This window comes from Ornithorhynchus anatinus, chromosome 14, assembly GCF_004115215.2.
Source record: "Ornithorhynchus anatinus isolate Pmale09 chromosome 14, mOrnAna1.pri.v4, whole genome shotgun sequence".
Taxonomy (NCBI): domain Eukaryota; kingdom Metazoa; phylum Chordata; class Mammalia; order Monotremata; family Ornithorhynchidae; genus Ornithorhynchus; species Ornithorhynchus anatinus.
In genome coordinates, this window is record NC_041741.1 from 1766126 (window position 1) to 1793828 (window position 27703).

A 27703-nucleotide genomic window follows, 5' to 3' on the forward strand; every position below is an offset into this window, starting at 1 on the left:
GATCGGAACCCAGGTCCTTCCGACTCCCGGGCCCGCGCTCTATCCACTAGGCCACGCTGCTTCTCGGCTTCAGGGTCCCGAGTGTGAAGGGGGACTCCGAAGCTGAGTGGGGGGCAGGGAGCTGGAGCCCCTGGAGGGGAATCCTGGGACGGGCTCTGAGCCCCCAGCGCAAGCCGCCGAGGGTCTCGACTGAGGGAGCCTTCGAGGCGTCCCTCGGCGGGCCTGGGTCAGCGGGCGCGGAGAGGCAGGCCGGGGTCTGACGGCCCAGCGGGGCAGGTCAGCTCCCTCCGGGGATAGAGCAGGTTGGCATCTTTGGGTCTCCTCCAGTTCCTCCTCCAGCCTCTCTTATGCTCCCTTCTCCACATCTCCTGGGCCCCAGTCCCTTGGCGGAGGAGAGAAATGGAAGCGGCCAACCACCCGAGTCTCCGCGGGGCCGTCTGACGTCAGAAAGTTGCAGCCGCCGGAAGCCCCCGAACCCACTTGGTGTGGGGAGCGCGGGTGTTCTGTCAGGCCGGGGACCCCCGGGCCACCCCGCCATCCCCTCCAGATGCTCGCTCGCTCGGGCTTCCGGGAGAAAGTCCGCGCTGCCGCCTCCGGACCGTTTTCACCGGGCGGCGAAACAGCGAGGCCCTGGAGGGCGTCGCGTCGGAGGTCCCGGCGACACGCGATGACAGCCCACGGCCACATCCCCTCCACTGGCAGGAGCTGGGCGGCGGACCGTGGTCAGAGGAAGACCCGAGGAAGGTAGCAGGTGGGGGAGAGCCGGCTTTACCGGTCAGAGCTCCGAGAAGACGGCCACACTCGGGAAGAAACCTAATGACCAGTGGCACCAGGGGGAACAGAGGAAGCCTCGGAGTTGTAGCAGAGGGCAGTTTTCCTAGCCCTCCTCTCCCCCGTCTGGAAGGTCTCGCCGGGGCCCCGGGCACGGACCGACGGACCCGGCTGCCCGTACAGTCCCCTCTGCCCCCAGAGGCTCACTAGGTCGATCTAGAGGTGGATCTGGAGAGGAGGGGCGGGAAAGGCAGACCACTGACGGACGTCACCCGGCCCCGGGGGCACGGTGAGGCCGGATCCTTTCCTCCGGCCCCCCGGACGTCCCCTCGGCTGGGTTTCCGTTCAGTCCCTCGCTTCGGATGCACGGGGACGGAGCCGGCCTCTGCCCCGTCACGTTCTGCATCTTGGGGGGCCGAGATACTGTGGGTCAAGGCGTTGACGATGTTGGTATCTGCTAGGTGCTTACAATCGGGAAGAAGAGCCAGGTTGTCTTCCCTAATAATTTTGTTCCAGGACATCCAGACTAGTCAAGGGCACTATGGGCCGAGCACCGTTCTGAGCGCTGGAGGAGATACGAGGTAATCAGGTTGTCCCCGTGGGGCTCACAGTCTGCATCCTATTTTACAGATGAGGTAACTGAGGCACCGAGAACCGAAGTGATTTGCCCGAAGTCACCCGGCTGACAGATGGCGGAGCCGGGATTAGAACCCCTGCCCTCTGACTCCTAAGCCCGAGCCCTTTCCACTGCGCCACGCTGCTTCTAACTCTCCCTGGAAAGTCCAGTGCCAGCTCGGTCAGTCGTTCAATCAACGGAATGTTGTAGAGCACTTGGTGTGTGCAGAGCACTGCGCTAAGCACTTGGGGGAGTACAGTGCGACCGAGTTGATAGAAACGATCCCTTCTCACAAGGAGCTTCCAGACCGGAGGGAAGAAGTGGAGGAGAGATGGGGGGAGAGAGAGACAGTGGGCTCTTGGAGGGTCAGCCATCTGGGAAAGCAAAGGGATCTAGCCAAAAAGAAGTGTTAATAATGTTGGTATTTGTTAAGTGCTTACTATGGGCCGAGCACTGTTCTAAGCAGTGGGGTAGATAGAGGGTAATCGGGTTGTCCCACGTGAGGCTCACAGTCTTAATCCCCATTTTACTGATGAGGGAACTGAGGCACCGAGAAGTTGAGTGACTCGCCCACAGTCACACAGCTGCCAAGGGGCAGAGCTGGGATTCGAACCCATGACCTCTGACTCCAAAGCCCAGGCTCTTTCCACTAAGCCACGCTGCCTCTCTAGAAGAAGAGAGTATCAGCACCGATGCTTGAAACCAAAGATTCTCCTTTATAAAAAAAAAAAAGTCGGTGGAGTTGTCATTTCCTTTGCCATTCCTGACAGTCTGCTGGGGAAAGAGGAGACTCCCTCCCCCTTCGTCCCCAGCTCTGGCACAGGGGCCGCGGCCGACCTGCTTAACGTCCATCCCAGTGCTTAGAGTGGTGCCTAACGCATCCAATGCTTAAACAAAAACCCTGACCACCCCAGGGCGTCCTTTCCCAGAAGTGAAGGGCAAGAGCTCAGGTTCCCCCCGGGGAGGAAAGCCCTGCTCCTTCCCCGAACGTTCCTCCCTTTAGCACCCCATCACGAGTGACCAGAAAAGTGGGCAGGAATGGGGCGGAGAATAAACTTAAACCCTCCACCATCTGGGGCGGGAGAGGCCTTGGCACGCGACAACCTCCGCTTCCTCACGCTTTGGGAGATGGGAGGGGACCGGCCTTTTTTTTTTATCTTCAGGATTGGGAGGTGAACGAGAGGCGCCGAGATCTCCGAAACGGGCGAGGAACCGTGAAGGGAGGACGGGACGCCTCTCCCAACTGAAAGCGCGGGGGCCGGGAGGGGTGGGGGCCGGGCTGCCACACCTGCCAAACGGCTGCCGCCAGCCGGACCTCCCCCCCACCCCCGCGCCCCCGCCCCGAGGACTTTGAGCCCCAAGGGAGCCCCGAGGCGGAGGCGGCCCTCTCCGGATCCGGGAGGCGGCTCCCGGAGGGGCAAGGGAAGGCTCTGGCTCCTCCCGCCCCGTCCTCGGGTGAGGCCGGGCCCCTCCGGAGCGAGGAAGCAGCAGGCCGAGGTCGGGGATTGGAATGGCAGAAAGGGGCGGGCCTCACCCACCCTCCGAGAACACGCTCCGGCAAGACGGGCGAGCCCGGGGGCCGCGTCTCCTCCGCTCCCCAAGACCAACAGCTGGCTTCTGGCGCCCCGTTGCCACGGTGGCTTTAGCCCTTCGCGGCGAAGAGCTTTCCGTTCCCTGCCCGCACCGGCGCGTAAAAAGACCAGGAGCTATCGCAGCCGTTTTTACGGTAGGGACCGTTCGGACTCGCGTCGGCTTCCCACGGTCGCGGCACACGCGTCAGTCCGCACGTTTCGCTGTCGCCTGACCTCGGTCGATCGTATCTATCGAGCGCCTGCTCTGGGCCGTGCGCTGTACTGAGCGCTCGGGGGAGTACCATAGGACAGACTCGTTCCCTGCCTGTGATGAGTTTGGAGTCTAGAGTGGGGCAGTAAAGCGGGGTGACGGGGAGGGACCTTTAAACATCAATCGTTTACTGAGTGCTTCCCGTGCGCGAAGCGCCGTACTGGGCAGTTGGGAGAGTACGCTACGACGGAATTGCTAAATAAATGCCCTGCCCGCAACGAGCTTAAGGTCTAGAGGGGGTGCTCCACATCGACGGAGATAAACCGTGCTTGGGAGCGTTTGGCACACAGTAAGTGCTCGAACCGAATGAATCGCAGCTATGTTCGTGGGCCGCGGGGGAGGGTGAGTGAGGGGTGTAAGTGGAAGCGCCCCCTTAATTCCGCCTCGGTAAACGGGAAGTGGAGGTGTTGGTTCGAGTCTTTTGTCTGCTCGCTCCGGCACTGAGCAGCTCGTCTACCCTCCGCTCTTTCTTCCCGTCGGCAACTAGTGCCCCGCTTCCTCTAGCCCCTTGGGGCCAGGATATGTTTCTTCTAATCTTGTCGGTAGTTGTTAAGCGCTTACTACGGGCCGAGCACTGTTCTAAGCGCTGGGGCAGACACGGGGGAATCGGGTCGTCCCACGTGGGGCTCACGGTCTTAATCCCCGTTTTACAGATGAGGGAACTGAGGCACAGAGAAGTGACTCGCCCACAGTCCCACAGCTGACAAGGGGCAGAGCTGGGATTCGAACTCATGACCTCGGACTCCATGCCCCCGCTCTTTCCACTGAGCCTCGCTGCTTCTACCCACCTCTCGTACGCTCCTCCCACGTACTCAAGTCCAGCGCTCCGCAGACGGCAGGGGTTCAGTGGATTCTAGCGACTCACCGGCCGACTGGGCGGTGGCGGGGGACGGTGAGCTTCCTGTGGAGGAATGAAAGGTCGCTTCCCTCCTCCCGGAGTTTCTTGGGCCCCCTTGCCCAAGCGTCAAAGGAAGAGCTGGGGGTTTGGGAGTCCGACAGCGCATCCCGAATTACAGGCCAGGGGTGGTCGGTCAGGACCGCACGGGGTACGTGAGGGGGACGATTCCGGTTGTTGAGCTCAGGCGCGCTGGGCCGTCAATTCCTCGGCCAAGAGCAGATCTTTCCTAGATTAACTTCGTGGATTCACCACTGAGAAAAAGAATTTTAATGAAAGTTGATCGGGGGGAGATTTTCAACCGCGCACGGGGCGTCGACGTTTCGGTGATCGGACCAGTCAATACCGAGTTTAAAATACCGAGGCGGACCGCCGGCCAAGAGAGACCGTTACATGTTGTCGTCATCTGACTCGTCCTCTTCTTTCAGAGATTCCTGTTGGAAAAGCAGCCGGTTTTTTGAATTAAAATTCTTCAACGACTGTTCAATCAGTCTCTCTCTCAAAGCTCCCGAGGGGGGAAGCCCGGACGTGAGCTTGGCCCGCGTGGACATCTGCAGCGGGGTGACTAGGGACGGACTCTCTCCCTCCTTTCCCGATTATGCTTCGAATGGGAAAAAGCGGAGGAGCCTCCCTCCCCTGCTGGTTCGCGGTAGCGGCCGGGGACGCAAGGTGACCCGACCCAACCGGCCTCCTGCCGTGCCTCACTGACCGTCTCGATGTGAGGCGGAGAAAAGATTCATCCACGAAGTTGGGGGGTGAGGGGGACTGAAGGAAGCTGGAGGTGTTTCTAGCTATTTTAAGCCAATGCGGAAGCGGATTTCAGTCTCACAAGGCCCCGGGGGGCTTTGCTCCCCGACTCCCCGGGCGCGTTTGCGGGGGCTCGGCGAGCCCCGGTACTCACCTTTGCGTACTTCTCCGCCTCCTCCCGGACGTCTTTGGGGACGATCTCGTGTCTCCCTTTGGTTACTGTGGAGGGAAGCCAGACTTGAGGGCCCCGGGCAGGACTTAGGCAAACACACTTTTCTGATTCTGGAATTTCAGACCGAGGGGAGAGGCGGCCGCCCAGAAACTGGCAAGCGACCTTTCTGGATGAGGGCCCGTCCCTCCGCTTGCGCCGGGCCACACCGTCCGCTAGCTCGGTTGGGAAGAGACGGTACACCGAGTGGATTTTTCTTCCCCCCCAAATTGAGGGTACAACATTAAACTTGGCAGCGAAACAGCCTTTCTTTAAACGCGCATGCTACCGCAACTCCCCGCCCCCCTCCAGACTCTACGGTCTCTCGGGGTTACCCGCTATTAGGAAAAGGGCCTTACTTTCGCCGACCCAACTCAGCTCCAGTTCAAACGCTTTGTCTTTTACTTCGTCGTGGACGATGTAGATTCTAGAAGAGGGGAGGAAGAGCCGCGCATGGGTTGCCTCCCCTTGAACGGGCAGAACCCCCTCACGGCTTCCGCCCCGCCCGACCGGGAGCGGGTGGGGATCGCCCCCGGGTGCGGGGGGAGGTGCCCTCTCCCGGGAACCGGGCCGGGAACCAGTGGGGACTTTAGGGTAGGGTGGGGGGTATCGAGTGAGCGCTGCCCGAGGGGGAGAGCACTAGGGACGGCACGCTACAACAGAGGTGACGGACACGTCCCCTTGCCCACAACGGCCTGGGTTCTGCCCGCCTCCGCGTGCCCCGCCCACCGGGGCCCCAACGGTGCCACTCGCCGGCTAGGGAGAGCCGGGCCGGCCTCCCTCGCTCATTCCGCCGGCAGAGACGAGGCGGCAGCGCCGGCCTCGGCCCCACCCGGAGCAGGGCGTGCCGCCGGCCCTGCCGGGGAGCTGGCCCCGCGCCCGCTGGATAAGGAGCCGCCGCCGCCGCTTCTGGCGCCTTACCCTGCGGGAGCCTAACAGCGCCCTGGCACGCAACGGACTTGGGCCGCACAAAGTCCGCCCGGCTCCTCGCGGCGCCCCCCTCCCCGCCCACGACTCCTGGGAAGGGACGGTTCCCGCCCGCGGGCTTCGATTCCCCCAGAGACGTTCGGCGAGCGGGTGAGCTGGCGGGGGCGAGGGGCACCCCGGCTGTTAAACTCCGCCGTGCTACAGGTCAAACTGTGGGGAGGGGCTACGGACTGGGAAAGGAAGGAATAAACCGACGGGCGGAGCGACTCCGGCTTTTCGGTGGGCGTGGGGCAGCCTCGTCCCCGCTCCGGCCCCGGCGCGGACAGAGGACGGACCTCGGCGGCCGCCCTCCCCACCCCCACCCCGCCCGTCTCCGCGGGGGGCCGGCCTCGCTGCGAGGCTGGAATGGAGAAGGTCACGGGACCCGGGACGCGCAACACCTTCCCGTCCGAAACGGGCAGCCGGGCCGCGCTCGGCAGCTCTGGCGCCCTGCCAGCTTCCGTCGATCAGCCGGCGGCGGCACCGGACCAGTGGCCCGGAGCGGGAGGACGCGGCCGGGCCCGCCCCGCTGCTGCCGCCTCCCCAGAAGGCAGGCTCCGGCCCCAGGGGCTCCGATCAGTTGGCGGGCCCTCGGCCAACTCGGCTGCAGCCACTTCCTTTTCCCCGCCACCGCTTCCTCTCTCTCCCTCCCTCCTCCTCCCTGGGTTGTTTTTCCCACTTTCCCTCCGCTGCCCAGAAATGGGGTTCGCAGTGACGCAGAGCAGCCGAACTCCCGAGGAAACGGTGGGGGGGGCGGGGGAAGGGGAGCGCAGCGCGCCCTTTTCACAGAAAGACGCGAACGGGGGGGCGGGGCCGTCGCCGGTGCCCGTTCTGGCAGGAGCCCAGCCTGCGACGCCAAGCGGCGGCAAGGAGGCAGGTGACCTCACGGGGCGGGGACGAGGGCGGGCCACCAAGCGACCGCTCTGACACCCATCTGCGTGAGGAGCGGCGGGGAGTCGGCTCCGTGTCCTCAAGGGGGACGGCCTAGGCCCTGGCGCTGCCACGGGCCTACGGCCCCACGGGACGAGAGGGGAAGCCGGGCCTTCCTTTCGGGACAACCCCCTCCGGGTGGACCCGGACGGGCCAGGACCGGGGCAGCGGGCAGGTCGGACAACACGCGACAGTACACGGAAGGACCCGTCCTCCGGGTGCCGAGGGGGCCGGGGGGGCGCCGGCGGGAAGCCTGGGTTGACTGCGGATCCGGAAGCTTTCTCCACCCTGATCGGCACTTGTGTACACGTCCCTATCGGTCCATCCACGCTATTTACTGAGCGCTTACTGGGGGCACAGCGGCAGTCTAAGCGCTTGGGAAAATACAACAAAACAGAGGTGCTCCCCGCCCGTAAGGGGTTTCCAGTCTACGAGAAGCAGCGTGGCCTAGTGGCCAGATCGTGGGCCTGGGAGTCCGGAGGACCTGGGTTCTGATGCCGGCTCCGCCACTTGTCTGCCCGTGTGGTCTCGGGCAAGTTCCTTCACTTCTCTGCGCCCTCGTTCGACTCATTTTTACAAAGGGGATTAAGACTGTGAGCCCCCTGTGGGACTGTAAAATCATCCTACGCTCGCCGTGGGCCTGGAACGTGTCCACCAACCCTGTCATATTGCTGTACTGTCCTCTCCCCAGCACTTGGTACAGTGCTCTGCACACGGTAAGCGCTCAATAAGTACAACTGATCGACTGGGAGCCGGACCGTGTCCAACTTCACTAACCTGCATCGGCCCCGACGCTCAGTTCGGTGCCTGGCACAAAGTAAGCGCTTAACGAAGACCATTTAAAAAAAAAAAAACCACATTTTTTTCCCCCTTATCTGTAATTTATTTTAATGTCTAATCTCCCTCCTCTACACTTCAAGGTCGTTGTGGGCCGGGAACACGCCTGCTGTTTCATTGGCAGAGTACAGAGCCAATACATAGTATAGTATACTATGCTATAGTATGCTAGTATATAGTGCACATAGTAAGCACTCAATAAATACCACTCATAGATTCATTTGCTTTCCTGGGGGCATTTGGTCCCGTTAGTTGTTGCTTTCACTCTGCGTACCCAGGATTCTGGCATCAGCCTTAAAACGCAAGTCGGGCACATCATCCGCCCCTGCGCCAGCCTTCCAGGGCAGTAAATGGCCAAACTGGGTACGGTTTAGCGTCGTCACCTGCCCGGGTGAGCGCGGGTGTCGTCCGGACCCACGGCCGTGCGAGGCGTTAACCGAGCCGCTGAATCAGGTGCCCTGAAGAGGGGCCTCCGGGGCTGCCATACTGGGAATTACTTCCGTACTTATATTAACGTCCGACCCCCTCTAGACTGTAAGCTTGTTACGGGCAGGGAACGTGCCTGTTTATTGTGGTACTGTCCTCTCCCGAGCGCTCGGTCCAGCGCTCTGCATTTGGTAAGCGCTCGATAAATACTACTGACAGGAAAGGATTCTCTCGGCGGGAACGAACCCTTGAACCGGGCATCCAGGCAGGAGAGGAGAGAAAGGAAGACTCGGGGGCGGCCTCCTCCCCCGTGGAAGGGCTGGACCGTTTTTGTCTCCACCCGGAGAATTCACCACTTAGAAAACTGGGCAGGCACAGAGTGAACCTGAATGCCAAGCTGTAGTCGGGGCGGGATGGACCCCCGCTGCCCGGTGCCCCTCGGGGAGGCAGCCGGCCAACGGCCTGGGGGAGGCTGGCAGAGAGGAGCTGGCTTAGAGCTGCCCCTCTCCCTCCGACCCCACACACACGGGGACCCTTCCTCGATGTACCGGGCTGTAGCCCGGGGGTCCCGCAACGCTCGCTCAGAGCCGGGGCCCCTCAGGCCGAGCGCTACCCGGCTGGCACGCGCCGAGTCCATCCCTTTCCCCCTCGAGTCCCCGAGAAACAAGTCCCGAGTGGACCCCCGGCACGGACGGTACCCTCGCCTCAAAGCCCCCGACCGTCCCACCTTCTCAGGTCGGGCGCTGGCTTAGCAAGAAACAAGCTGGATAGCAAAAAGGGTGTTCAAGGACAGAGGCCGGTTACGGAGCGAACGGCTCGACTAACTTCCACTAGACCAACTAGGGAGAGCTGACGAGAAGCGGCGCGGTCTAGTGCAAAGAGCCTGGGAGTCAGAGGCCCCGACTTCTAATCCCACCTCTGCCACTTGTCTGCGGAGTGGCCTTGGGAGAGTCACTTCACTCCTGTGTCTCAGTTTCCTCTCTCTAAAATGGAGATTCAATGCCCATTCTCCTTCTCCCTTCAACAGGGAGGGTGTTGCTGTCTATTTCACCCCAGAATTTAGGACGGCGATTGGCACAGAGTAAGCGCTTACCAAATGCCCCAATTATTACCGGAGGAGAAAAAGGCGCCGACTTACATTTTTGCTACCTCTTTGACAACATCACGGCAGGTCATTTCCTTCATCTGCAAAGAAGTGAGAAAATATGCATCAAGGAGGACCCTCCGGACCTTCGCAAACAGCTCTGACCGGCTCGTCCCCCGGTATATCGCTGCAACCCTGCCGGCCCGACCACAAACTAACCTGGCTGGCCCCCAACACGAGAAACGGTAGGCGGAGAGGTGTGCTTCCCACCTGCCTCGAAATCCTGCCCTCTCTCCTCTGTGGAACTCCCTCCAGGGCTGGGGGCCGGGTGGCATCTCCGGGGAAGGCGAGAGCTGCCCGGCCCCCGCTCCCTATTCCCGCCTCAGCTGCCAAGCTGCGTCCGCTCTCGGGAGACGGGCATTGCCACAACTCAGATCCTGGTTCCTGGATGCGAACCCCGGGAACCCACCGGACCTTCCTTCCCTTCACCGGGAAAGAGATGAGTAGAAAACCACTACTCTTGGGGTGGTTATCTGCACCAGCCTCTTCCGCAGTCCCAGCCCCAAGAAACACTTCTCCCTCGGGGGAGGAAACGGGGGGGCCTGCCCCTTAACAACCTCAGGCTGGGAGCCCCACGTGTCCCACCTGATCATCCTGCATCCGCCCCAGCGCTTAATTTAGTGCTTGGCACAGAGTAAGCGCTTAATATATTTCATCATGAATAAACACCACAGTGGCCCCGTTTGCGAGAGGGGTCGTTCAAGTCCGCAGTTCCGAAACTGTAACTTCGCATTCAAAGGGAGGGTATTTGTAGAAGCTACGGGCATGGTGAAAAACTTAGAATGACTCCACTCGTACCTTTTGCCAGATTCACTATAAATACCCGGTACTGAACATTTAAAACCAATCCCGGCTGCTCGGAGACAATAGCCGCCGCCGCAACTTTAGATTGCTAGAAATAGTGCGCTCGTGATGAGTATGTGTAAATTAGGATGATGATGTTCCTCCAAAAGCCGCATAAAAATATTTACCCGTTTTGCTGCAGTCTCCATAGCTCCCAAGCACTGGGAACAAGGTAGAGTTGACAGAAACAGACACAATAGGGCCAACAATTAGCCAGAAGTCTGACAACAAGCTCTTCCGGCGAGCGGGTGGACGGAGCGTCCTGTACTCGCCTCCCTCCGCCGCGTCATTCAACCGTAATGATTGAGCGTTTACTGTCTGCGGAGCGCTGTACTAAGCACGTGTACTAACCGACAGACACACACGGCCCACAACGAGCAAGACTTCCTCGCTGGGTTACGTATCTCGTGGCCACTGGCCCGGGTCCTTCGGTTTCATGGTGCCCGGCCCTTAGCCCGGACGCACCCAGCAGAGGCTCTGGGCAGAGACGTTACCGTTCAGAAATTCCCTCAGGAATCTTCAAAAGGGAAACCAAGGCAAGCAATCCTTAAGGGTTTTGGTGGACTTTTTAAAATGGTATTTGTCAGGCGCTACGTGCTAGGCACTGTACTAAGCGCTGGGGGAGGTACAAGGTTAATCAGGTTGGACCCAGTCCCTGTCCCAACTGGGCCTCACAATCTTCACCCCCATTTTACAGATGAGGGAACTGCGGCACTGAGAAGTGAAGCGACTTGCCCACGGTCCCACAGCAGACATGGGGCAGAGCCGGGATAAGAACCCAAAAGAAGCAGCGCGGCTTAATGGAAAGAGCCCGGGCTTGGAAGCCAGAGGACGTGGGTTCTAATCCCGGCTCCGCCGCTTGTCTGCTGTGTGATCTGGGGTAAGCCGCTTCACTTCTCTAGAGAAGCAGCGTGGCTCACTGGAAAGAGCACGGGCTTTGGAGTCAGAGGTCATGGGTTCAAACCCCGGCTCTACCACTTGTCAGCTGTGTGACTTTGGGCAAGTCACTTAACTTCTCGGTGCCTCAGTTACCTCATCTGTAAAATGGGGATTAAGACTGTGAGCCCCACGTGGGACAACCTGATTCCCCTGTGTCTACCCCAGCGCTTAGAACAGTGCTCGGCACATAGTAAGCGCTTAACAAATACCAACATTATTATTCTCTCTGCCTCAGTTATCTCACCTGGAAAATGAAGATTAAGACTGTGAGCTCCACGTGGGACAACCTGATTACCTTGAAACTACTCAGTGCTTGGCACTTAGTAGGCAATTAACAACTACAATAATAAATAATAATAACCCAGGTCCTCCTGACTCCCAGGTCTGTGATCTATCCACTAGGACACTCTGCTTCTCAGGTATTCGCAGAAAATAATTTTTATCCACGTGGGTGATTTTGAATCCTGGGAGACTGGGGATCGGGGCATCCACTGGGGCTCATTCAGGTCTTAACCACCTGAGACAGGAAATTCCCCGGAAAACAGAGCTGTAGCTGTTGTGTCGCGTCAAAGGATACGACGGATCTCTCTCGACTCGGTGAGGAAACTTGTCACCAGCCGGGCAGCTGGGATCACTTTGGGGACGTTCGAAATAATCCCAGGGTTGGCGTGGCTAAGTCCCATCCTGTCCACAGGCCCGGGGAATACACCACAAAACTCTGTGATGGCAGGCTTACGGTGGTCCCGACAAACTCAACATCTCCAATCACTATTCTCAACTTCAAAACAAACTGCACCACAGGATTAAACGGGACCAGGCCGTGAAAGGAAAAAAAAAAATCACCTTCCCTCCACCCCCCGTGCCAGTTCCTGTCGCAAAAAAGGCTCTTCGGGGGACAGGCGCGCGCATGCATTTGTGTATTTGTTCCAAGGAAAGTCATTTAAACCCTCTGGGTCTCGGTTCCCTCATCTGTAAAATGGGGATAATACCATCCACCTCTCCCCGCCTCTCATGGAGGAAGAGTGTATAAAAGGGCTTTAGAAAAGTGAAAGATCAAAAAGCACAAGGAAAAGAAAAGCAATCTTGCCACCAACATTAAATATACCATCTTCAGGAATCAATGTCAAGAGCCACATGAGCAATAAATGGAACAAGGAAGCCACCGCAGAGAGATCACCTATACTGAGATGGATGTTTTCAAAAGTTGAGGCATAGTATTTATTACCTCGAGAAGTTACTCTACGAAGGGAGAAAAAATGTATTTGCCCAGGGATGTGAATGCAATAAAGAGAATTTCTGAAAACTCAATGTTGAAATAGCATTTTCTGGACTCCTTACACCTGCCCACTTGTCAGCTGTGTGACTGTGGGCAAGTCACTTAACTTCTCTGTGCCTCAGTTACCTCATCTGTAAACGGGGGATGAAGACTGAGCCTCACGTGGGACAACCTGATTACCCTGTATCTACCCCAGACCAGTGCTCTTCACATAGTAAGCGCTTAACAAATACCAACATTATCATCATTATTACCAAATGAGAGCGAACCACCAGGCTGGAGAGGGGCAAGGGAGGATGGCGAGCCAGAGCGAGAGGGTCAACGGTGGCCAAGTCTACAGCATCACGTTCTCGGGAGGAGACGATGCGACCTCAGCCTGGCCACCTCCGACGCGCTGACCCCGAGCGCCCGGCCATCAACCGCTCGCCAGATTCCGGGCTACGGCTTGGAGAAGGGGGGGGGGCCTTACCTGCAGTTTCTCGATCTCGGTCTTGGCTGCTTGCCTGGCCTTGCCAATGGCGCAACCCCAGTAACCCTGCAGAGACAAAGAGACAGAAAGGACACACACACACACACACACAAAAAAATTAGATAAAATTCCACCAACTATCCAGTGCTAGAAGGAAGACTATCCTTTGTTGGAAACTCGGAATGACTCTAAAACCCTACCTGAACTCGTCGCTTGAGAACTCCAGTGAAACCTCCCACTGACCGATGAAGGAAAGGGTTCAGGACACGGAGGTGCCAAACTAGCGATCCCGCCTTGTGAGTCTAAACTGTTTATTTCTCCTAAGGTCTGTCTCTCCTTCTACACCGTAAGCTCGTTTGGGGCAAGGAACGTGTCTACCAACTCTGCCATATCGTGTTCTCCCAAGTGCTTAGTACAGAACCCGGCACACGGTGAGTGTCCAAAGAAATACCATGGATGGATTGATATCAGCCTTGCTTTGGGGGTGGACAAGGTATCCTGGTGTCTGTCCCGCTCTGACTCTTGGCAGGAAATTGAGGTGTCTCTGTCGGGGCGTCTGCTCCCTCCCATGCATCTCCCGCTGAGGCAGCTGAACAAGCTATGCTAAACCACGGTGGTTCCGACACACCCCGTCGCCTTTTCATCCAAGTTCCCGGGCACCAACCGCTAGGTCAAAGGGCGGACCCCCACCAACACACACAAACTCCCAACCGTTACTACCCTGACTCCGGGTAATCGTAACAATAATAATCGTATCTGTTAAGCACTTGCTATATGCCAGGCACTGTGCTACGTGATCAGGTTGGATACAGTCCATGTCCCATGTGGGGTTCACAGGCTTCACAATCACTCAGGCACCAAAAATTTAAGGGACTTGACCAAGGCAGACAAGTGGCGGAGCTGGGATTAGAACCCATGACCTTCCGACTCCCAGCCCCACAGCGTGTCCACTACGTCATGCTGCTTCTCTGTCACCAGGCAGTTTTCTTTCATTTAGCTGTCCCTTCCTCTTCACTGCCCCGGCCCAAGCCCGCACACGACCAACAACCTCCTTCCCGGCTCCCCTGCCCCGACTCTCCCCCTATTCCAGTCTGGCTCACAGACAGCCGTGTCCATCATCTCCCTAACGTCCCACTCCTCAAAAACCTCCAACGGTCACCTCTGCTCGCCGGCTCAAGGCCCTCCGGCCCGCAGGCTTAGGCTCTTCGCTCCTCCTAAGCAAACCCCCAAATTTCCGTGCTCTCGATCTCTGCCCTCATCCTACTCTAACACTTTTCTCCCCATTTGGCTCTGCTCCCCTGGAGCCACATCCCTTCTTATCTCCTTCAAACCTACATCTGCCTTCATCCTCTTCCTCAGCTTCCATCCATCTACCAACACGTCTACTGACGCCTGGAACCCTATCTTCCTTCCTAGCCCCGGGGCTCCTCAATGGCGGTTGTTTTGTTGGCTCTTCAGCATTTCACCGCACTGAATGCTCTGCACTCCGTCGGCCCGACAGAAATACCATTTCGGGACGAAGACGGCGACGAGACAGCCCGGCTTGAAAGAACCGTGAGTTCCAGATTCCCGCGCAATGCAGGACGCCCCGGAAGGCCCCTTGCCGAAAGGTACACTAACTGCTTTTCACGCACAGTAAGTTAATGGGTGTTTCGGGGGTTGACTTTCAAAAGCCAGCCCTCCCGCTGCTTTTCAACAACAGGAACCTAGGTCAACCTCTGATGGAAGGACGGTTCCTTTTGAAACAATATTAACCAGTCCAACGAAGCCTAAATGGAAGCCTGGAAGTAAAGGGAGCCGGGACTGTAAGCTCGCTGTGGGCAGGGAATATGCCTGCCAACTCTGTGTTGTACTCTCCCAAGCATCTGGTACAGTGCTCTGCACATAGGAAGAGCTCAATAAATACCACTGACTGAGTAGTGCCCGTCACCTGAGACTGACGTACTTGTGGAATGAAAGCGTCCCTTTCCTTCCTGCTTCGTCGACGGCCGGGATTCTCACGGCCTCGGGACGAATTAAGTTTTCCCCCCTGACCATCGTCTGTGAGTGCAAGCTCCACCACGCTGTGGGAGACGAAGGGCAAGGCACGACCCCACAAAAACATTCACCGAGATAAAGGTGGGGAGGAAAAAGCGAGTCAAGGCAGAAGGGCGAAAGGAAGAGGAGGAGGAGGTAGGAAACGCCTAGCCCAAATGTGGCCGGCGTCAAGGAAGTCTTTCAACAAAACCCTTCATTGTGTCAAGTTGTTAGGATAAAAAGCTGCAGGGAGCACACAGGCTGAGGGAGCCAAACCAATATTAACTGCTAAGGAAAAGCCCTTCCTTAGCTCAGGAATGGAAAGAAAGGGGAAACTCGGCCAGAGAGGCCACCTGTTAAGGGAGAGGAGCCTCGCTAGGCCGGGGGTGAGGTTTAAAATGGCTAAGGACACTCACGTAGGAAACGCCCGATGGGTCGATCATGTAGAGCTGAGCTCCGTCGTCTGTCCCGTACGACCCCAACATAAAACTGAATGGGGAAAAAGGACCCATTAGAAACCCCCCACCGAGGCAGCCCACACCTCTTGTCCCTTTCCCACCTCCCCGGCTTGTTTCAGACTCAGAGTTGTGCGTCTCTTTCCACCCGGACTTGTTCGTCCTTATACTCTTAGACTGTGAGCCTCCCACCCCTGCCCCGGGGTCAGGAACAGTTTCTAATGATGTCTACCTGTGTGTTCTCTCTTTTGTTTAGTACAGTACTCTGCAAACAGTAAGTGCTTAATAAATACCACTGCTGCTCTGCCACCCAATCTCCCACACCCGACTAGACCGGGGTTGACACGGTGTATTTAATATATACATATATAGTATTAATTCCATATATATATTTTTTAATGGTATCTGTTAAGCATTTCCTAGATGCCAGACACTGTAATGAGCACTGGAGTAGATACAAGCTAATCGGGTTGGAGACATCCACGTCCCACATGGGGCTCAAAGTCTTAATTCCCGTTTTACAAATGAGGTAACAGGTACAGAGAAGTGAAGTGACTCGCCCAAGGTCATACAGCAGACGGACGGTGAAGCCAGGATAAGAGCCTCATGTGGGACATGAACCGTGTCCAACCTGATTAGCTTGTAGCCACTCCAGTGCTTAGCACACAGTAAGAGCTTAACAAATACCATTATTTAACTAAAAAACAAAGGTTTCTAGGACTCCCCAAGCCTATGTTCTTTTCACTAGGTCACGCTGTTTCTCTTTCCTATATCATCTCGTTTTACTCAGGTAAGCTTCATCGTCACCATCATCGTCGATGGTATTTACTGAATACCTAGTACAGCCCTCTGTACACATTAGGTGCTCAATAAATACCACTAATCAACTGACTGAAATGTAGCAACCAAAAACCCAACCAAGGTCCCGGTACAAGGATCAACTAGCACTTAGTGGTACGTTATAGAGCAAAGCCGACTCTCAACCACCCCTTTGGCTAATGTGGGGGGGAGAGAGACCACTAGCCACCTACCAGTCACCCAAAATCTGCACCTCCCTCCCCCTCTACACTGGAAACTCGTGACGGGCAGAGAACGTGTCTGCTAATCTGCTGTATTCTACCCTCCCAAGCACTCAGTACAGTGCTCTGCACATAGCAAGCGCACGATAAATACCACTGATTGATTCACTGACTGATCTTGGTCAGGGCAACGGCTTTCCCGGGGTGGGGGGACCAAACCCCGCAGAGCCTGGGACCGGCCCGCCCGCGGCAAACGGACCCAGCTCCCCATCCCCGTCACTTCTCTGGGCCTCAGTTCCCTCATCTCTAAAACGGGGCCCAAGACTGTGAGGGACTCTGTCCAACCTGATGAACTTGTACCTACCCCAGTGCTTAGAACGGCGCCTGGCACATAGTAGGCGCTCAACGAATAGCAGAAACGACGACATCCCCCTTCCCCGTCCGCCAGCCTCGAGCCATGACGCAGGCGCCCCTCACAAAACCATCTCCCTCTCTGTCGTCCCGCTGACCCGGCAGACGTCCGCGCGTCGGAAAGAGCCGGCTTCGGGGTCACAGGCTCACTGGCCATCGCCGCCGGGGAGCTTTATAAACTGAAGGGGAGGCGGGACGACCCGCGGAGTTTGGGACGGGGCAGGAAAGTAGGGTTCGAGAAGACGGCGGGCATTTCCTACCTGCAGCCGAAAGGCCGGACGGCACTGTAGAGCGTGTAAGCGTGGACGTACATGGCCACTCTGTCTGCGAGATGCTGGGAAAGAAGCACAGAGAGTTATTCGGCCGAAAGGCGCGCGCCCTCAGCAGGTCGACGCTATGCACTTAGACTGTGGGCCCCCGGTGGGACCTGATTAGCCCGTTATCTGCCGCAGTGCTCAGTACAGTGCTCGGCACGTGGCAGGCACTTAAGCACCGCTGCTATTATTTACCTTAAGGGGAATGTTATAGCCGTAGTTCGATCTGAAGTTGGAAGCCTCCTCTCGGGCTATGTCTGCCAAAGAACGAGCGTCTGCTAACAACCCTGCTACTGCCTGAAACGAGAAGGTCGCCCGGATGCATCTACGTAAGTGCCTCCTCCCCGAGACCCCCCGCCCCAAACGCCCTTCCCGGACTAAAACCACCCCCCATTTAGGACCTCGCTACCAGAGTGAGGCAGGTCGGACTCTAGAGCTTTTCTTTCCCCGGGAAGCTCAACTCGGGGTCCCCAGGGCCACTTGGAGACCTTGTCTTTCCCCAGCACCAAAAGCAAGAGCAGCAGCCTCCGGGGGGGCTGGGGCCCAAGCAGAAGACGAGCCCCCGCTCTCAAGGAGCTGACCCCAGGCCCTCACGTCGGCAAACGCACAGCACGGGGGACGTGGAGGTGGGAAGAGTCGGGAGCAAGGAGCGGCTGGGAGATCGGCTTGGGAGAGCGGAGATCAGGGTGGGAGAAAAAAGCCGGATGCCAGGGAGCTGAGGGGCAGAGAAGGGCCAAAAAAACAGGGAGAGGGAGCTTCCTGTTTTCTGTGAGGCCGGGGGGGTTCTTGAAGAAGGGAGAGTGGATGCGAAGAAGGACTCGTGTGAGAGGGCCGAGACTAAAGAAGGGAGGCTGGAGGCCGGGAGACCAGCGAAGAGGCTACGTCGGCGATCCGGCTGGGAAGCGGTGAGGGCTTATTCGAGGGCAACAGACACGAGGGTGTCGAGGGGAAGGGTGGATCCGGGACGCAAAACTGAGGACGAACCAGCGGGACCCAGACAGACCAGTTGTGGGAGATGAGAGGGGGAAAGCTGGTGCCGAGGTGGCCCGTGTGAGGTTCGGGGAGGGTGGTGGTGAGGCCGGCAACGACGGGGATGTCCGGAAGAGAAGGGGATTTAGGAGGGAAGCTGTGGAATTTACATTTAGACAAGGCAAAGTTCCCATGCCAGTAGATCATCGAGGCAGAGAGAAGCAAGCGTGGTCTAAGGGAAAGAACATGGGTTTGGGGGCGGTCGGGGGCCTAGGTTCTAATCCTGGCTCTGCCACTTGCCTCCTGCTGTGTGATCTTGGGCAAGTCACTTCACTTCTCTGGGCCTCAGGTTCCTCAGCTGGAAGATGAGGATTCAATACCTGGTCTCCCTCCTACTTAGCCCGAGAGCCCCACGTGGGACCTTACTATTGGGTATCTACCCCACGGTTCAGTACAGTGCCTGACGCACAGTAAGCGTTTAACAAAAACAATTATTACTATTAGCGCACAATCTACCAAGGACTCCCTCCTAATTAGACTGGAAGCCTCATGCGGGACCGGGATTACGCCTGACCCGGTTATCATGACTCTAACCCAGCATTTAGTTCAGTTCTTCGCACATAGTAAGCGCTTAACAAATACCATTTTATTATTATAGGCACAAGTGTTTAGCAGGCAGGATAGGAGATTGAAAAGTATGTGAAAGATCGGCACTGGAGCTGTCAATTTGAGTCACTACTTGAACGGTACAGGCAAAAGAGTCCCATAAAAAAAAATAGCTTGGGAAATGCCAAAACAGCCACCAAATATACAGAATCACTCACATTCAGCATTAGGCTTTCTCCCCATTATATTTCAGTCCAAAAAAATACCTAAATGTTTCAAAGAGCATTAACAGGGCAGGGGGAAGAGAATATTGACGTGTGTGTATATTTGTGTTTGTTTTTTTTGGGGGGGAGGATATTTTAGATGTCTACTCACCATGCCAACATGTCGATCGACATTAAAGAGCCGTTTGTTGGAACCCTCTTCATAAAGCTTTGACAGAACTAATTTTTCTACCCCGAAAACGACGCCATCTTTACACCTGATTCCGATAGCTGTACTAAAAGAAAGCAAAGGAGAATTCATGACCTTCGCCACCTGTGATTCCCGGTGGCCCAGAGAGCTCACCCCTACAAGGCAAGTCCGTAGAAAGTCCACACCGTCCTGACGCTTTGCAGCACCGACCACCAATCACGCACGGTTCTGACCCCCAGATCCATTCGGGGCAGCCCCCTTTCCTCACGCCCAGCGGCTACGTGGCTCCGCAGACCCGAGTGGGCCTTTCCCTCTCAGAAAGCCCCCCGACGACGGCGTCCTCTCCCAGCCCTCTGACCAGACGGCCGTCAGGCACCCACACCGCACGCCAAGCAGCTCGGGACCAAGAACCGGTCCGGTGGCCCCGACTTACAGAGAGGGAGGAGGGGGGCTGAGGTGGGCGGGCACCGCTCAACCCTTGTAAGCGGGAGGCCGCAGTGGGTGAGAATCCCGACGGCAGAGATGCTCCAGAGCTGCCCGCCGACGGCCACTGACCACGACGGTGACGGGCGGGGGCCAGGAGGCCGGAGGGTACACTGCAAAGTGGCCAACAAGGGCACGGACAATCGGCCCATTTCAATCAAGTCGCTTATTAGTGACTACCCGGGGCTCTACCTGAATCAGAACATCCAACCGATCGGTTTAAAAAGTTAAAAGAAACAAAAGCCTCTTCTCCTAGGGTCGCATTTCCGATCAGGGAGGCATTTTTTCCTTACCTACTGTTCTCCACAGCTTTCATTGCATATTCGACCTGGAAAACTCGGCCGTCAGGGGAGAACGTTGAAGCCGACAAATCGTACTAGAAGCAAAAATGTCATCATCAGTTTACACCCAGGATTTTTCAATGTTCCAAACCCGTTAGGGCTTCTTTAATCCCCACCTTCAACAGCATTTGTATACCTACTGTGTGTTCAATGTCAATAATAATAATCATATTTGTTAAGCACTGACTACATGCCAGGCATTGTACTGAGCACCGGGGTGGATACGAGCAAATCGGGTTGGAGACGGTCCCTGTCCCACGTGGGGCTCAAAGTCTCAATCCCCATTGTACAGATGAGGGAACTGAGGCACAGAGAAGTGAGGTGCCTTGCCCAAGGTCACACAGCAGACAAGTGGTGGAGCGAGGATTAGAACCCACCACCTTCTGACTCCCGGGCCCGCGCTCCATCCGCTACGCCATGCTGCTTCTAACAGTAACAGTAGAAGGGAGATTCCCGACCTCACAGAGCTTCCATTCTATCCCAGTTCACTCTCCGATAGCCCTGCCCAGTCCTCAAAAAGACTATCTGTGGAAGAGTTTCAATGCTTTGGACACGAAGGTCATAGAAACACGGGGTTAAGAGGGAGAGCTCAATGAGAAAATGGCGTTTTGTTACAGGGAAGAGGAGGGTTAGGATGTAGCTAAGGAAAGAACAGCAGGATATTGAAAGTGTTTACAGCGGGACGATTTTCCAATAACAAAACATGCCTCCCCGACCCTGAATCGGTTATTCTGCGCTCTCAAATGTCCTTCCACTCCGCTGCGACCCCCGCAACTCGACAAAAATAACGGTGGTGTTTAAGTGCTTACTATGTGCCAAGCCCTGTACTAGACACTGGGGTAGATATAAGATAATCAAGTCAGACACAAGTCCCTGTCCCACGTGGGACTCGCGGTCTGAGAGACCTGGTATTAAATCCCCATCTTAATCAACCAATTAATCAAAGGAATCGAGGGCTTACTGTAGGCAGAGCACTGTACTAAGTATTTGGGAGTGTAGGATACAACGGAGAGAAATACACCCTCCCTGCCCACCAGGAACTTACAGTCTAGAGGGAGAGACAGACAATAAAATAAATTATGGATACACACATAAGTGCTGTGGAGCCAAGGGTGAGGGGAGTATTAAATACTTGAAGGCTACAGACCCACGTGCGTGGGCGCCTCGGAAGGAAAAGGAAGTAAAGGAGATGCGGGCTTAGTTGGGGAAAATCAATCTGTTCTATTTAATGAGTGCTCACTGCGTGCAGAGTGCTTTATTAAGTGTTGGGAGGCGTACAAAACAACAACGTAGCAGACACGCTCCCTGGCTACAACAAGTTCACAGTCTAGAAGGGGAGACAGATCTTAATATTAAATAAGTAAATAACGGCTCTGTGCATAAGTGCCGTGGGGCTGCGGCGGGGAGGGGTCGTGACTAAAGGGAACAAATCAGGGCAACGCAGAAGGGAGTGGGAGAGAAGGAAAGGAGAACTTAGTCAGGGAAGGCCTCTTGGAGATGAGCCTTCAATAAGACTTTGAAGGCGGGGAGAGGAACTGTCAAATATGAAGAGGGAGGGCGTTCGAGGACAGAGGCAGGACATGCATTCATTCAGTCAACTGTATTGAGCGCTTACTGTATGCGGAGCACCGTACTCCACCCTCGGGCTCAGCGCACAGTAAATGCTTGATCAATACGGGCATTATTAGAAGGAAGCATCACCATCTGGTGGAAAGGACCCGCGGCTAGGAATGGGGAGACCTGTGTTCTAATCCTGTCTCGAACCCTGGCCGCCTATGGAACGTTGGATTTGGATAAATCACTTTTCCTCTCTGGACCTCGTTCCCAAACTCCTAAATGTCTGCACAGCTCCTCCGAAGGCAAAATGCCAATCCAAGTCATTTTCTAACAAGTGCCCACGACACAGACGCTCCTGTGACGGTGTAGCTGGATCCCCTGCCGCCAGACTGTACGCTCGAGGACGGGGCTCATGCTGACACTCTACATGTTCCGCATAGAGTAAGTGCTCAAAAAAGACTGACTGATCCGAGACAGCAAGCAGAGGGGACTGGGCAGGACTTTGAAAATCTCCTTCTGGCTGAAAGAGAAGGTTTCACCTGAGTTTGGAGGCGGCGGGATCATTTCCTATTTATTCTCTCTATCAGTTCTCACCTGGGGGCCGAGGGGGGATGCGGTCCGCAAGTGGTTAAAGCCCAAAAGCAAGGGAACAACTCAAGTGGGTCAGGCGGGAATGTAAGCTCCTTGCAGGGTGGAAATTGGTCGCTTCTCTGTTTTGTACTTCCCAAGTGCCAAAGTATAAGCAGTGTGGCCTAGCGGAAAGAGCCCAGGCTTGGACGTCAGAGGACCTGAGTTCTAATCCCCGCTCCACCACTCACCTGCTGTACGATCCTGGGTAAGTCACTTCATTTCTCTGTGCCTCGGTTCCCTCACGTGCAGAATGGGGATTCACACCTGTTCTCCCTCCTATTTAGACTGTGAGCCCCAGGAGCACAGTGCTTGGCACAGAGCGCTTAACAAACACCACAATTACAATTAGTATTATTACAGTGCATTCATTCATTCAATAGTATTTACTGAGCGCTTACTATTACAGTGCATTCATTCATTCGTCTTTACTGAGCGCTTACTATGTGCAGAGCACTGTACTAAGCGCTTGGAATGGACAAATCGGTAACAGATAGAGACAGTCCCTGCCCTCCGACGGGTTTACGGTCTAATCGGGGGAAGACAATGCCATTTCTCCCCCTCCCTCTCCCTTCTATGCTGCCCGTACCCTCAGATTTGTACCATTTAAACTCTTGCTATCCACCCCGCCTTCAGCCTCACAGCACTTAGGTATAGTTCTGTAATTATTTTATTGTCTCTAGACTGAAAGCTCCTGGTGGGCAAGGAACGTCTCTACCAACTCAGTAGGACTGTACTGGCCCAATCACTTAGTACAGTGCTCTCCCCCTGGTTGTCCTCCCATCTCTCCGGCCGCTCACTCTCGGTCTCCTCCTCTGCCTCCCACCCCCTAACGGGGGGGGGGGGGGGGGTCCCTCAAGGTTTAGTTTTGGGGCTTCTAATCTCCATCTCCACCCACTCCCTTGGAGAACTCATCCCCACCCATGGCTTCAACCACCACCTCTACGCAGATGATTCCCAAATCTACCTCTCCAGCCCCGATTTCTCTCCCTCTCTGTAGCCTCGCATCTCCCCCTGCCTTCAAGACATCCTTGGACGTCGTGCCGTCACCTCGTATCTAGCGGGTCCCAAAGAGGACTCCTTAGCTTCCCGCCCAAACCCCGTCCTTCCCGATCCCCATCGCCGTGGACGGCGCCACCATCCTTCCTGCCTCACGACCCCTAACTCTGGCGTTTTTCTTGGCTCCTCTCTCTCCTTCCACACACGTAACCAATCCGTTACTAAATCCTGTCGGTTTGACCGTCACAACGTCGTGAAATTCCACCCTTTCCTCTCCATCCCCACCGCTTCTACGTGAGTCCAGGCGCACAGAAGCAGCGTGGCTCGGCGGAAGGAGTCCGAGCCAGAGGTCTCGGTTTCGAACCCCAGCTCCGCCCCCCCCCCCGTCATCTGTGTGACCGTGGGCGAGTCACTTCACTTCTCTGCGCCTCAGTTCCCTCATCTGTAAAATGGGGTTTAACTGTGAGCCTCACGTGGGACAACCTGATTATCCTGTCTCTCCCCCAGCGCTTAGAACAGTGCTCTGCACATAGTAGGCGCTTAACAAACACCAACATTATTAAAATCACATCTCCTCCAGGAGGCCTTCCCCGACTAAGCCCTCCTTTCCTCTTCTCCCTTCTGCCTCACCCTCACTCCCTTTAGTCACCCAGCCCCACACCACTCACGTCCACAGCTATAATTTTATTTATCTCGTCTGCCTCGGCCTCGAGGCTGTAAGCTTGTCGTGGGGAGCGAATGTGTCTGTTCCACTGCACTCTCCCAAACGCTTAGCACAATGGTTTGACTGATTAATTACCCTGAGCTTCTGGTACACGGCACATGGCCTAATGAAAAATGAACAGGGCTGGGTGTCAGGCTACCTGGGTTGTCATCTCAGCCCCACCACTTCACTCAATCGTATTTATTGAGCGTTTACTGTGTGCAGAGCACCGCGGGACTAAGCGAGTCTCTTCCCTCTTCTGTGCCTCGGTTTCCTCCCCTGCCAAACGGGGGTTCGATACCTACTCTCCCTCCCATTTCGACTGCGCGCCCCGTGTGGGATCGGGGCTGTGTCTGACCTGATGATTCTGTATCCGCCCTGCACGTCGTATGCGCTTAATAAATAGCAGATGTTTTTAATTATTATTATTGTGGACAGTCCGTTCCCCCCCCTCCCCATCATCGGAAAGCAGCAGGCCGTAGTAGAGCCCGGGCCTGGGAGTCAGAAGGTTATGGGTTCTAATCTCGGCCCCGCCGCCTGTCAGCTGTGTGACTTTGGGCAGGTCGCAACTTCTCCGGGCCTCAGTTCCCTCCTCTGTAAAATGGGGATGGAGACGGTGAGCCCCACGTGGGACAACGTGATGACCTTATATCTACCCCAGTGCTTAGCACATGGTAAGCGCTTAAATACCATTGTCATTATTATCATCCCAGTTCTGCCACTCGTCTGCTGTGTGGCCTTGGGCGAGCCCCTTTGCTTCTCCGGGCCTCAGTTCCCTCCTCTGTAAAATGGGGATGGAGACGGTGAGCCCCATGTGGGACAACCTGATGACCTTATATCCACCCCAGTGCTTAGCACATAGTAAGCACTTAAATACCATTGTCATTATTATCATCCCAGTGCAGCCACTCGTCTGCTGTGTGGCCTTGGGCGAGCCCCTTTGCTTCTCCGGGCCTCAGTTCCCTCCTCTGTAAAATGGGGATGGGGACGGTGAGCCCCACGTGGGACAACCTGATGACCTTATATCTACCCTAGTGCTTGGCACATAGTAAGCGCTTAAATACCACTGTCATTAGAGAAGCAGCGTGGCTCAGTGGAAAGAGCCCGGGCTTGGGAGTCCGAGGTCGTGGGTTCGAATCCCGGCTTTGTCAGCTGGGTGACTGTGGGCGAGTCACTTCTCTGGGCCTCAGTTCCCTCCTCTGGAAAAGGGGGATGAAGACTGTGAGCCCCACGTGGGTCGACCTGATTCCCCTGGGTCTCCCCCAGCGCTCAGAACAGTGCTCGGCACATAATAAGCGCTTAACAAATGCCAACATTATTATCATTATCATCCCAGTGCCGCCACTCGGGGCCTGGGGCGAGCCATTTCGCTTCTCCGGGCCTCAGTTCCCTCCTCTGTAAAATGGGGACGGGGACGGTGAGCCCCATCTGTCGCCGACTTGTTCATTCCAAGCGCTTAGTCCAGTGCTCTGCACATAGTAAGCGCTCAATAAATACTACTGAATGAATGACCACCTGATGACCCTGGCATCCACCCCGGCGCTTAGCACGGCGTTTGCTGCCGAGTAAGCGCTTAACGAACACCGTTCGATTATTCTCGTCTGCCGCGTGGCCCGGGGCGAGACGCCGAACCGTCCCTGGGCCTCAGTTCCCTCATCTGTAAAATGGGGAGGCCCGGTCCTCCTGGCGCCGCCGCGCGCCGCCCCCACTTCCGGTCCCCCTCCCCCCCTCCCCCCCCCCCCCCGCGCCTCAGGCCTCGGACGATGAGTCAGCGGGGCGGCGGCGGAGGCCCGGGCCGGGGAGGAGGAGAAGGTCCGGACGGGCGCGATGGCGTGGGGCCCCGCGGCCACTCACCCCGGTGCCGATGGAGCTCATGGTGCCGCAGCGACGGGAGCGTCCGGCCGTGCGGGGCCCAGCGCCGCCTCCCCCCCTCAGCCTCCCTCAGCCTCCCTCAGCCTCCGCGCCCGCCGCACCCGCCAACAAGCCGCTCGCTCATTGGCCCGCCCCTCGCCCAATCGCCGCTCGGGACCCCACGCCGCCGCCAGGGGGCGCCCGAGGGGACACCTCAGCGGCCTCGCGCGGCGCAGAGGCGCGCATGCGCCGGGGAGCGTCGCCCACTTCCCCGCCCGGGCCCTCTCCCCTCCCGGACAGCGGGAAAACGCTTCCGTCATTCATTCATTCATTCATTCATTCATTCATTCATTCATTCATCCATCCATCCATCCATCCATCCATCCATCCATCCATCCATTCATTCATCCATCCATTCATTCATCCATCTATTCATCCATCCATCTATTCATCCATCCATCCATCCATCCATCCATCCATTCATTCATTCATCCATCCATTCATTCATCCATTCATTCATCCATCCATCTATTCATCCATCCATCTATTCATCCATCCATCTATTCATCCATCCATCTATTCATCCATCCATCTATTCATCCATCTATTCATCCATCTATTCATCCATCCATCCATCCCTCCATCCCTCCATCCATCCATCTATTCATCCATCCATCCATCCATCCACCCATCATAATAATGTTGATATTTGTTAAGCGCTTACTATGTGCAGAGCATTGTTCTAAGCGCTGAGGGAGATACCTCCATCCATCCATAATAATAATAAGGTGGGTATTTGTTAAGCGCTTACTATGATGTACAGAGCGCTGTTCTAAGCGCTGGGGGAGATACATCCATCCGTAATAATAATGTTGGTATTTGTTAAGCGCTTACTATGTGCAGAGCGCTGTTCTAAGTGCTGGGGGAGATACATCCATCCATCCATCCATAATAATAATAATAATGTTGGTATTTGTTAAGCGCTTACTATGTGCAGAGCACTGTTCCAAGCGCTGGGGGAGATACATCCATCCATAATAATAATAATAATGTTGGTATTTGTTAAGCGCTTACTATGTGCAGAGCGCTGTTCCAAGCGCTGGGGGAGATACATCCATCCATAATAATAATAATAATGTTGGTATTTGTTAAGCGCTTACTATGTGCAGAGCGCTGTTCCAAGTGCTGGGGGAGATACATCCATCCATAATAATAATAATAATGTTGGTATTTGTTAAGCGCTTACTATGTGCAGAGCGCTGTTCCAAGCGCTGGGGGAGATACATCCATCCATAATAATAATAATGTTCATACTTGTTAATCGCTTACTATGTGCAGAGCACTGTTCTAAGCGCTAGGGCAGATACATCCACCCACCCATCCATTCATAAGAAAAGCAGCATGCCTCAGTGGAAAGCGCCCAGGCTTGGGAGTCAGAGGTCGTGGGTTCTAATCCCCCCTCTGCCACCTGTCAGCTGGGTGACCTTGGGCCGGTCACTTCACTTCTCAGAGCCTCAGTTCCCTCATCTGTCAAATGGGGTTGAAGACCGGGAGCCCCACCACAGGGTTGTTGTCTTCAGCCCCCTCAGAATCTCAATCATAAAAGGGGGTTTCAAACCTCCCTCCTCAGGCTGGAGGCCCCATGTGAGACAGGGAATGAGTCCACTATGACCTTCCCCAGAGCTAAGAACAGTGCATGACACACATTGAGCGCTTATTAATATAATAATAATAATGTTGGTATTTGTTAAGCGCTTACTATGTGCCAAGCACTGTTCTAAGCGCTGGGGTAGACACAGGGGAATCAGGATGTCCCACCTGGGGCTCACATTCTTAATCCCCATTTTACAGATGAGGTAACTGAGGCACAGAGAAGTTAAGTGACTTGTCCACAGTCACACAGCTGACAAGTGGCAGAGCTGGGATTCGAACTCATGACCTCTGACTCCAAAGCCCGGGCTCTTTCCACTGAGCCGCTGCTGCTCCACTATAATGAGGTCTTCTAGGCCGTGAGCCCCTTCTTGGGCAG

General features: G+C 55.9%; 1 protein-coding gene across 1 annotated transcript; it reads right to left on the reverse strand.

Moving 5' to 3' along the window:
• Nucleotides 1-4371: 4371 nt before the first annotated feature.
• PSMA3 (proteasome 20S subunit alpha 3) lies at nucleotides 4372-25797 on the reverse strand. Its single transcript, XM_029078900.1, has 11 exons — nucleotides 25678-25797; nucleotides 19890-19972; nucleotides 19075-19198; nucleotides 17320-17421; nucleotides 17071-17144; nucleotides 15342-15414; nucleotides 12910-12975; nucleotides 9377-9423; nucleotides 5439-5506; nucleotides 5026-5090; nucleotides 4372-4558 (listed from the first exon to the last, which is right to left on the reverse strand). The coding sequence occupies exons 1-11, from the start codon at nucleotides 25696-25698 to the stop codon at nucleotides 4514-4516; spliced, it is 768 nt and encodes a 255-aa protein (XP_028934733.1). The 5' UTR covers nucleotides 25699-25797; the 3' UTR covers nucleotides 4372-4513.
• Nucleotides 25798-27703: the final 1906 nt, after the last annotated feature.

Bases quoted from the DNA above. Each gene is read 5' to 3' on its own strand.
- PSMA3 (XM_029078900.1), bottom strand. From the start codon at position 25,698: ATGAGCTCCATCGGCACCGGG. The intron at 19,973-25,677 runs GTGAGTGGCCGC...TTTTGCTTCTAG, and splicing joins TGAGCTCCATCGGCACCGGG to TACGATTTGTCGGCTTCAAC. The intron at 5,507-9,376 runs GTAAGTCGGCGC...CCCCTCTTCTAG, and splicing joins GTCAAAGAGGTAGCAAAAAT to AATCTACATCGTCCACGACG.